General features: G+C 37.0%; 1 protein-coding gene across 3 annotated transcripts in view; it reads left to right on the forward strand.

The window, feature by feature from the left end:
• CNTNAP5 (contactin associated protein family member 5) overlaps window positions 1-12,108 on the forward strand; it is a 285,261-nt gene that overhangs the window by 170,058 nt on the left and 103,095 nt on the right. For all 3 annotated transcript variants that reach the window (XM_040561102.1, XM_040561103.1, XM_040561101.1), the window contains one exon: window positions 7,527-7,633. In XM_040561102.1, coding sequence (XP_040417036.1) covers window positions 7,527-7,633 — 107 coding nt within the window. The remainder of the gene's footprint in view (window positions 1-7,526; window positions 7,634-12,108) is intronic.

Below are 12,108 nucleotides of genomic sequence, written 5' to 3' on the forward strand. Positions count from 1 at the left end.
AAGGTCGTCTTAACATTTCTTTTTGGTTTTATAGCAATGAGTCAGACCTTTTTAGATCATGCTCCTTGAATAAGAAAAAAATCTGATTCTGGGTAAATCACAGGTAGATATGGTAGATGTGAATCTTGTGAGTCTGTACTTCTGTCAGCAGAGTGTTTGAACTGCACAACTTCGGATGCTAGAATACCTGGATTTTTTTTTTTCTTTTCTTTTTTGAATTATTCCATTGAAATGCTACAGGGAGGATATCCTCACTAGTTGTTTAAAAAGGTCTGATAATCCAGGTTACAGTTCCTCTGATCTCATATAACCTTAAAAATATCACTTCAGTCCTGTGATGGATTATTTTCTGTGTCCCTTTTTGTGTGTCTCTTTCCTCTTCCACATGTAGGCTCCAGTGCACATATGTACAAATAGCACATGAGCACACTGAAGATCCCTTCAGTTTCTATTTTAATGAAAGAAATTGAGGACAGGTTTTCAAAAAGTTTCCCTTTCTCATGTTTGTTTTGATACTTTCTAAAACACTAATTGCTTTTTGTGCAGCAAAAAATACAATATTGTTAGAAATTGCTCTTTCTTTTTCATCAAATTGTCTTTATAAAATTTAACTTTTTCCCCTTTCTTTTCACTAAAAACAAAGCAAAACACTGGAAATAATGTTATGGAAAGGAAAAGGGAAAAATCCTTAATCCAAACTATGTTATATGGTGGGGAGATTAAAAATGAAAAAGGTATCATAATGACTTTTTCCCTTGTAAAGATTGATATGCTGTGGAAAAAAAAAAAAAAAAAAGTGTTAGAAATAGAAGTATACATGGTGTTCTGTGAGAGTGAAAAATCTCTTGGGGGATTTTTCCCCAAAGAATGTACCACCAATTAAACATGCTAACATAAAACCATTGCAGGTAGCTCATTTTGGAGTGAGAGTCTGGGAAACCCACTCAATACCACACAAGTTTTAGGATGGAAGGGCAGGATGCAGAAAAACTCAGCGAGATATAAATAAAGGAAACCACACTGAGCTAACCCAAAATCTGGGTATCAGAATTAAAACCTCTGCAGTTCTGGAGAACATCCCCACCTCTTCTCATATCTATTCTAATGTTAAACTAGCTGGATAATGCAGCTGGTGACAGAATTTCTCTCTCTGGCTGCTTAAGAGCTGACTGGCAATTAAGTGTAATAAAACTATGTAGAAGAATTCCCTGCTGTTGGTCTGGTATATGAGCTTTGCACTGTCAGATGATTTCCTTGAGTGGTAATTATAAGACAAGAATGTGTTTGTACAAAGCAAATTCTCTGTAAAATAGGCAATCACATTGGATGATGCTACCTCTGAAGAAAGGGGCAGTTTTCTGTCCTTTGCCTCTAATGTGAATGAAAGTTAATGTTCAGACTATTTGGATAATGTCATGAGATGATTTTGCCCTCACTTAATTTTAAGAGTTTTTGTTTTTATTAACTTTGCTTTGTATATGCAACACCAGCTGCAGAAAACACTGATTGAGGACCATGAACGGTGCACTGATATGTAGTGATTCTGTGTTTTCAGAGCAAACAGACAAGTTCTTCAGACTTACCTGCTGCATTCATATCCTTCATCTGAACTGCAGGCAGACTGTGTGTTAATTTAGTCTTGTTCTTTTTCAGATGAGTTTGCCTATTTATTTATTTTCAAGTGGAGTAAGAAAATGGTGCTGAATTCAAATCTCACTTACTTGATGGTGCTACAGAGTAACTTAGATCAGTGCTGATCTGGTCCTTAAAATGTGTTTAACAAATTCTGTAACGGGTAATTTCACAACTAGTTTGAGCAGGGTGAACATTTTCCTCTATCTGTGATGGACCTGTATGTGCGGGAAGGTGGCAGAGCTGGAGATAGTTACCTTTTGTTTTTCTTGTGGAGTGGAGGGCCCAGTAACGCTGGAAAAGGGGTTTGCCACTGAATGAGACCTCTGTGGAGAAAGAAGACTGTTGGAAGGTTGGTAGGGGGCTTCTGAAGTGTTTTTTTGGAATCTGACTTAAGTGTGGAACTGAATTTCCAGGGGGACCTAAGTAGTGTTTGTCCCCATTGCTAATCATGTAGTTGAAATTCATGCAATGTGCAACCCCATGGTATATTAAAGGCTAACTGTGGGTATGCATGGAGGATATAATATCCTGTCCCTGTTTGTTTGTGTGTTTGGTTTTCACAGATGGCTTTTCTGCTTTTCCTTTGTAAAATGATGAATTCTAAATGGAACAGCTGTCTGTACAGGATGGTTTATTTGTCCTTTTTTGATTTTCAAATTTATTTATATAAAATCCTTTCTGCTGATGCCAAGCCAAACTGTCAGCACATTTACTTCTATTAAAAATGTAGGTGTTCTAACAACAAAGCAATCAAATGCTTAAAAAATGGAAGAAAAAATAAAAGCCTTTTATCTAAGCATAGATAAATAGTTTTTTTTCCTTTTACTTGTACCAATCCCAGAACAGCCTCCTCACACAGTTCTGTCGCAGCCATGTGCCTGTGGGCATTTAGCATCAACTTCAGATCTTCTAAATGTTGGTCTCACAGTGGTATTCAAGTGCAGAGCCTGAAATAGTAATAATATATTTTAAATGTTCTGTCATCAAAGTTTTGCCAATCTCAGGAAGAAGAAAAACATCTCCTTGTGCCAGATTATTAAATGACCCCAAATACTTTTCTTTAGATACTTTTATATCTATTAGAAGTGACAGAGTAAATGACTTCTAGTATGGAAGAGGAAAATCCTTTGTTCATGTTACTCTTGTTCTTTTTGTATTCCATAACTTTTCATACGGTAATACATTTAGGGAAGAAAACGTAGATGGCTTAAAAAAAAAAAAAAAAAAGCATGCCACAGCAGTTTTTTTAAAAGTTCTTCAGTTTGTTAAAGCCGAAGGAAGAGAGAGAAGTTGAGAAGTGGGGTAAGGAGGAGGGAATGTGCACTGAGAAAACCCAAAGAGCTGGAAAGCATTAATTCTTTTGCTTGCCTATATTCATAAGTAATGCTTGACACTAAGAGAAAAGAAAGGCATGATGCAAGTTGGGAGTCTTAATGATATTTCTATTCACTCTTTTCCCTTCCTTCCTCTGGTTCTAGTAGTTCTCTCTTCTCAGTTTATTTAAGGAGATCTAGCTCACTATTTTGCCACAAATGGACATTCAGAGATAAACAAGATGGGATGTGCTCTTGTGGTACTTTCTTTTCTAATGCTACCTCATCTTCATTTGTTTTCCCCTTGGTAAATCCCTGAAGTTGATAAACTTTGTCTATGTAGAGGTGTTGGTGGATTTATCTTACCTTTCCCTTCCAGTGCTTGTTTGGTGTCCCTTTGAGTCCATTTCGTATATTTGAAATATAATTTGGCAAGGAGTTTCAGATTCACTGCTCAGCAGAGTAAGACAAAAAGGCATGCTATTGCCATTGGCCTAAATGTATTGATTTTAGTGAAGAAAAAAAAGTAATTACCAGAGAAAAGTTACAGACTGTTATGGTAACACCATGAGCTTCATTGTACATGCATGCTTACTATACAAAATAATCAGCGTTAATATTCTATTTTGTTGATTATACATGAAATAGCTGCACCCCCTAAAATATGAAAACATGCTGAAAGAACATTAATTGGTGATAACATAAAGCAAATGCTGTCTTGAAAAAGATGCTTTTCATTTTTGTGTGTGTTCTTGTTACAACATTGTTGAGTTGCTTCAAAATGATGCAAATTGAGTCTTAATATTGAGTGTTTTTTTTTTTTTTTCTTCTCAGCTTTCTGTTTTTCTGTTTATTTAGGAAGAATAGAAAGTGGTACAGGCAGGATGTGTTGTGCTGACTGTAACAAAATCTGAGAGGTGCTTATTGAAAGTACCAGGTTTATTTCCAGTCAAGTGTAACATCAAATGCGTAGAACTCCTTCAGCCTTCCCACTCAAGTAATTTTGTCATTGTTATTTCTTCGTCATTCCAATAAAGGGCCAAATTTTGCCTTTTAATGTCTATGCAGTTTGTCCTTTGAATTCAAAGGAAGCACATGCATTTTTGGAGATGTTTCATCTAAGGACAGTGAGTGCTTTTGTGAAGGCTTTGCTAATTGCTCACTTAGGTGTTTGTTTTCCAGCTTGGCTGAAGGAGGGAAAAATGATTTGTTTCATTTATTTATTTATTTATTTTTATAAAATTAATTCACTATGAGGTATTCTGTGAATTAGTCTGGAATCGGAAAGATCAGTCCCTGGTCTATCACAAGTTGTCTTAGGCAAAGCATTAAGTTTCAAAGTGTCCCATTCGTCATACTCACTAAAATTGACTCAATCTGTTTGTTCGTTTCAATTGCAAATAGGTCAGGGGCTGCCTACTGCAATTGTTTGTCTTTGAAAAATTCTATGATACCACTGTGATCTTTGCTAGAATTGCTTGAATCCACTAGAATAAAAATATCTGTATTTTAAAATATATATATTGAACCCTTCAGCATGAGGTTCTGGGACAGTCAGCAAATGAAACAACCTGTGATTTATCCATGTCTTGATTAATTTTAATCATAGTTATTTCTTAATTTGGACTTCTCTGACAATTAGGATAAATTTTACTTCTAATGAAGACACAACTGCTCAGTTAGAATGGGATTATGGTAATTATTAGAGTTGCGAAGAAATTTGTTTCATAAGCTCTTAGAAGGGTTAGTTATCTGACCAAAACAAGATCAATGTGGTTGGTGCTAATTAAAGCAAATAGACTAAGGAATAAAAAAAAAGTTTAATTCTGAATTTATGAATATCATTAAAAGCTTACATAGCTAGTTCAACTTGTCTGTTGTGCATTGTTGGGGGAAGAAAAAGTGTCTGCATTTGTAAGACAAACAGAAATGAGAAGTGACCTTCAACTTTGTAAAGCCTTTATTAAGGAAGCTGTTTTAATGGAATAAATGTGGCTAAGCCTCTGATACGGGCCTTTGGCAAACCACAAATGACTAGCGATTAGCTGTACTGTATGGGGTTAATTAATAAGAGTTAGTTTAAAAATAGGCAGAAAACATATTTGTCCATTACACTGATGATGTAAATTATGATAATGATATAGTGCAGTGCTATTTTTACCTCTCCTAAGAGCTTTATAAACATCAGATATTTCTTGTCTCCATCACTCTCTGCAATATGAGTATAGCTACTTCTCTTGTACAGGTGATATAAGTGAATGTTTATCATCAAAGAGCAGGTAGAAGTGAAGGCAATAAGCTGAGGGCAAGACCAGACATGACCGAAGTGTAAACTTGAGCAAATTGCTCTTCCAGTCAAAATTTATATTTATCACTGCAGAGCTGTTGAACTACTGTGCTTCTCCTGAAGTCTCTGCGATGAAACTGGTGGTGAGTCCTGCAGAGCACAGCTGGGCACAGGTCATGCACCAGCCAGTCCTACTTGTGCCATCCCATAGGCTGTTCTTGCTTTCTTTAGCATTGACCCACAGATAATCTCTTCTCCATTCCCATGAGTAGATGTGATGGCGGAGGGCCTGGCTAAGCTGTCTCTGTATCAGCAGGGCTTTTGTCTCTGCTGGATGATTTCTCGGCATACCATTAAAAGCTGAAGGCTCACCCTTTCTCAGACTGCCTGTCAGTACGAGGCCAAACCAACAGCTTTGCCCAACCCTTTGTCTTTCTTGTTTTAGATGTTTAAGTAAAAAGCCTAAGAAATGGTGTCTAATACAGATAAACTGACGAGTTGGACTTTGAGACGCACCTTCTTTATTTCCCTTGCTGTGTGTCTCAACTGTTCTCCACAGCACTGCAAAAACCTCCCTGGTGAGCAGGAAATCCAGGAGTGTATTTGCTGTTTTCTTTCCCCATTCTATATTTGAGACCGATGATTAGTGGAAGCCATAAAATTTTTTTTTTATAAGAGTAATATACCTTATAATTGCCTCAATTGATGTTACTGATAGTTATAAATATCATATTTTCTTCTTGAAACCCTTATGTCTGTAATATTTGAATAATAAATAACGACTATAAGAACAATTGATTAAGTATTAATAAAAATGAGTTAATCTTTGATATGATATATTGTCTGTATAATTTTATTATGGTGGTATAAATAGTGATCAAGTAAATCTGAGTTCCAGATCAAATCTCAGCCCCATACACATGGAGACAAGGATACATGTGCAAGTACTTGCACACAGCATGTTGAAGACATAAGGTTAGTCTGATAGGCTTTTATCACATATGCAAGTTTCTTGGGGTAGTTAGTGTTTGGCAACTCCAGATAACCTTGGACTCTAGTAAGCTGATGAATGCATGGCTGGTGGGGCTCAGAAGCCTGTGAAGCACAGTGGCCATTAGTGACACAAGTTTTCAATTTCTACAAGTGAAATGTGCTTTAATTGTCAGGATTCTTGAAGAAACAGACAGAAAGCCACAGTTAAAGGCAATGTGCACAGTTAAATGCAAATGTTTACTAAGAATGAGAGAACTACAAGAAAATCAGGTCTTCAACTAGTACAAATCTAGGTAGCTTCAGTGACTTCATTGGTTGCTGGCAGCACTGAAAAATCTGGGCCATAAAAAGGATTTTGAAGTTCAATTTGCAGCCAAGCAGACCCTAATGAAATGCTGGCGTGGGTGAGATGGATAGATTGTCTGTTTTCTATCCACCCACCCGTCACAATTGCATCAGTGGTATTATAAACAAGTTACTCATTTTTCAGAATTCGAACACAGTGTAAAAGAGATTATCTAATATACAGTAAGGAAAAAAAAAAAAAAAAAAAAGAAAAGACAATGGAACAAGCTCTGTTTCCATGTAGACCAGTGTAACTCCATTACACTGCCCGCATTTACACCACTGTAGTTCAGATCAGTGTTCACCTCTTGTCCTGGAGATTGAATTTATCTCCCGCAGCTTTTGTTTCTGTTCACTTCCCAAGCTGCATGCTGTTATGCCTCTTTCTTCTTTTAATAATTTGCTTCTCAATAATACTTTGGAGGCATACCAACTAAAACAAGGGAAAGAAGAGAGAGTACAGAACTCATAACTGAAGCATATTTTCCCTTTCACTTCTGAGATTTTCATGTCATTTGAGGTACCACAAAATGTAATGCAGCCTAATTTTGGTGATAATGATTCCTTTTTAATCAGAGGACTGGGAATTCTTCTTTTAAACAAGATTTCAGTAGTATTTTCAACTGTTATTCATCCTCCTCCTCTGTGCTCAGATAGTTTGTGGCACTTTAATTGCTAACAAGTGAAGGACAAGTGGATTTTTATTTATTTATTTATTTTGAGAGTGATCTTTACTGGCTTGCTGGATTTATTAAATGTTGTTGTCTTCAGTGCTTATGATGGAAGTGAGTCAAAGATCAGAGGAATACCTAATTACTTCAGGTAATATGCAGTGATTCAGCCCTAGGAAACTCTTGCCTGAATGGGAAAAGAGACTATTTTTTTTTTCCAGACCATTATTTTTATTGAAATATTTATAATTAATTACATTTTTTAAATCTGTCTCTGATCAGATGTTTGCCTAACTACTGTGAACATGGAGGAAAATGTTCTCAGTCCTGGACCACATTTTACTGCGACTGTAATGATACAGGTTACATGGGAGCTACCTGTCATAACTGTAAGTAAACCCACACATTCATTGTTTTCTACTACAACAGATATGTCAATGTGCACATAAAACAGAGAGGAGCTTAGTGAGAGGTCATCTCATATTGTAGGATGTGACATGCCCTGACATGTCTCATGGAAGAGTTCAAGAACTGGTCTAGAAAAACTATGGGAACCCATTTGTAAATTCGCTTGTTTCTTGACAAATATTTTGGAGAAAACAAAGCCATATTATTTTAACTGCTTTCCACATTTTTTCTCACATTGTGCATTGATTTGGAGAACTTTACATTCATTCATGTTGCATACACATCACAGATGAGTTGGTCACTAGACATTTAGTCAAATTTATCTAGAATGAGCTGGGTGATTTGAATCTCTGGTTGGGATTGCATGTCAAGCACCAGTAATGAATGTATGAAATAAGAAATACTTGCTCTTCAGTACTATGTCTTCTGTTCATATCTTGAACCAAATGTGTAGGCCAATAGAAGGTGGATGGGCTGTCTTTGTTGCTCGTTATCTGGAAACTCATGTTGCAAAATCAATGTTTTCAGGAGTTTATGGTTTTGGACTTTTGCTGAATTCATTGGGCTGCTGCCTTTTAGCAAGGATACATTATCTGAAACAGTAGCAGTATGTGATGCATGCACATACTGAAATCCACAGCAAGGATTATTAAGGTATTTTTTTTTAAAAAAAAGTATCACAGTAGACACACCACACTGGGAATTCTGATTAAAAAAAAAAATAGAAAAGGGAGTCTAAAATAAAGCTTGTTCATAAAGCTAACTAAAAGGAAAAATAGTTAGAAAATGAAGGTAAAACTTTGTTCTATCACTGGAGATAAAGTGAGTAACAGTTCCAGGAATACAGCTGTAACCTCTCCAGGTATTTGATGAGCAGTCGGACCGCAGATAGGATGAGGCTGGTGAGAGATGCGTTTTTCCCTGGTAAGCTAAAAAGCAGAAGAGAAGAAAAGGTACTTAGTGGTCTGAAGCTGAGAATATTGGCAATGGTACTCTAATTCTAGAGACCCTAATGGTTTGCTAATTAATGATGAAATCATTTGTGGTGTGAAGTCTCTAGTACATGGGAGAGGCAGCTGAGAGATCTATTCATAGATTTGTCTTCCAAGCTGAAGGCACCTGAACACTACATTGTAAATTCAAAACAAGCTAAGTGTTTGGTGCAGAAATCATGTTCTACTGTACCAAACTAGAAGAAGGATGTGAAGAAAAATGCCAAGTTTATAACTCAGAAGAGAGGGATTACTGTTTGCCTGGCATTTTTGTCATTCCAAAAGACATCACTCCTCTTCAAATCATCCAGACCTGAGCCAAAGTACGCAGTGATTGAGGCCGTAGCAGAATATTTACACCAGCTGGTGCTTGGTGCAAAGCTAGGTGGCCAAATCAGTTAATGAGAAGAGAAAGGGTCCTTGTGGCAGGAAGAGATCTGTTGACCATTAAAGGTGATTAGGGATGCTAACCTCTAGGCTACACCTGAACTATCATATTAGCTCAGGGCCTGAGGCTCGCTATGTCTCTGTCAGCTTGGCATGGCTTGTGTCTGGAGGAGACCATCTCATTATTGCAGAGGACTGGTTTATGACTAGTTTTCCCCACAGATATTTGCATGGAGTTACTGAAGCCTCCTGCATCTGTGAACTGATGTCTGCTCTCCCTCAGATCCCAAAGGCACACAGAGGTCTGCAGTTATTTAAGGTTCACTGATGTAAAAACTACCCTGATAAGTTTCTCAAGAAAATCTATGCTAAGACTTGCATCGGATCAAGCTGTGCACACATGTGATGTACAGCTATTCAGCTGCTGAGCTTATTTACAACCATATTATCAACAGCTAATTTGATTCCAGCTAGATTGTGCAGCCAGCTGCCCTGTAAACCAAGCAATCCTGATAAACAGTAACATTAGTCTGGAGGAATGCATTCATCTGCTTGAGATGTGTGATGAAACTATTTCAAAGCCGGTGGGCAAATGCGAGCTGTTGATAAGAAACCTACAGAACAAGAGACATTATCACTTTCAGCTGATAGTGGTTGACATACAAGAGTACCTTGTAGCAGGTGAATGAAAACCACAGATCTGATCACGGTATAACTCCAGAATATCTTCAATATAGGGGCAGCTCTTCCAATCAGGTAATTCAGTATAGTTCTATCAAAGTAAAACATCTAATTTCTTAAGTTTTGAAACATTATCTCAACAGATTTTGATTTTTACTAGAACAGTGAGGCTGACAGGCCTGAAATTGAACTAGTACCACTTGGAGAGGCTATTTCTTTTACAAAAAGGCCCTTCAGACTTAGGTCTGTGCAGCAACAGTGGAAAGATTTAGCTGGCAATCTGCTGCAAGTCAAACATAGTGTGACTAGTTTCATCATCAGGTGGATTTTGTTTCTTTCTGAGTTGAATCACTGTGATTTTTGCCTCTCTTTCATGTGGTGTTTGTAAGAGGTTTGCTTTGTTTTCAAGAAGTACTGTATCACGTGTATATGCAAACCAGAATTGATTGATTTATGTTTTATCAGCTCAGACTGTGAGACCTTACCATTTTACGAACTGATATCTGAAGATGTATTGTCCTTAACTGACTGTCATCATCTCTAAATAGTTGAGCTTGTGCATCAGCATTCTGTGGCTGATGCACAGGCTGTCTTACTGGTTTCTTCTAAACATTCATGGACTTACACTGGATCCTACTGTGAGAAACAGTTTATAATACAGATTATTCCTGTTCCAAAGAGCTTGCCCTTTGGATTCTGAGATAAGAAAACATTCTGGTGCATGTGATGAAGTGTCAAAAAGTCTTCATCAGCATCATAGGCAGTGGTTTCAGTCTACCAGGTACATAATTATTACTAGGCTTCCTTAGAGGCAAAATGTAATAAGGTGGATTAAAAAGAGGAAGGAATTGAATGCTCACAGGTGTGAAGGAGTGACATGGGAGAAAGCAATAATGTGCTTGTTTGAAAAATATAAGGTTATGACCAGAGAAGTTTGATGTTTTTGACAGGGAAAATGACAGATAGACTGGTTGGAAATATGCTGTGAAAAGCAAAGTTAGTTTTTATTTGACACAACTAGGGGGAAGTAGACAGCGGCAGGACAGAACAATAAGTTGATAAAAGACACACCTGGAACAATGTTTACATGACCATGTCAGATAAGTGAGACAAGATTGTGTCTTTCGTGATTTAAAATGGGTGTAGTTGAAATTCAAGATGTGTGGATGAAGAGCAGAAGTGCGTATCTCTCTCTCTCTCTATATATATAAAGAATTAGCTGATCTAGACATGGCCTGGATGTAATCTTCCCAGAGGCAATTGGTGTACTGCAAACACCAGGTATCTTCCTGCTCATTCAGAATCCCTTCTGATTCTGAAAGCTTCTGAACAGTTACAGGAGTTATGGCAATCTACGTTATCCAGGTGAGGGTCCACCAGCAAAAGGGTATAGGGTCATGTACCTTTAAATAAATATAATGCAGCAGATAAGTTTTACTCTGAAGTTTCCTTTTGTCCTGCTTTTCTTTTCTGAACTTAGCTGTAAATACAAATAAAATAGTGATAAAATTCACTAGTGGTTTCTGGGTGTCAGTAGCTGTAGCAAAATAGATATAATGTAATGTTTCCTTCTATTTTTCTATTTGAGATAGAAACATCAATGTTAGTAAACAGCTTGGGAAAAAGGCCTAGGTGGGGTTCAGCTCAATTTTTGTTGGGTAATGTGACATATATTCTAAGGTAATGGTCTCTGTTTAACAGAATGGCCTTTATTTAACAGCTACTTTCAGAATTTGATTAATGAGACTGTAAAATAAGGTGTCTGTGCAATGGACCACTTCTGAAATATGCCAGTTTGTCTGTTTCTGCAGAGGGGAACTGTCTTAGGTTAGATGTGCAATAGGCAATTGAACCTAGGTCAGAATTATAGATGTATATGTACAGAGACAAAGAAACAGAGAGGGATTGTAGGTATATAGATATATTTTTAATTGAGAGGTCATAGTTGAAAACCTCAACAGTCATCTCTCTCATGCTATTAATTCTGCTTGTAATTATCCTGTGACAGAGAAAGCAGTAACAAGTGTAAAATAGCCCTGAGATACAGACTGTTATAACTTTATTGCAAGTTAATGATTGGTAATCTCCTCTTTGTGTGAGCTATGTTACTCCCTTAGAAAGCCTCATCTTCCCCCTCTGCATTTCTGTTATTTTTATGTATGACAGTTTTCAGATGGCCTTTAGTCTTGGGTGTATTTTTTTATTCCAAAGAATGCTGAACATTGAAATAAAGGATGATGAGAAATATAAAATAATGATTTTATTCTTCATGTTCTGGGGATAACAATATGTCCCAAAGCTTTGCAAGGTGATAATTAACAGAATGTAATTTAATTCTGGATATTTGCTTTGGTGTGTGATCTATCTTGTGCATACAGGCATGTGTCTTATTGGCC

The sequence above is a fragment of the Cygnus olor genome, chromosome 6 (assembly GCF_009769625.2).
Source record: "Cygnus olor isolate bCygOlo1 chromosome 6, bCygOlo1.pri.v2, whole genome shotgun sequence".
Classification (NCBI taxonomy): Eukaryota; Metazoa; Chordata; class Aves; order Anseriformes; family Anatidae; genus Cygnus; species Cygnus olor.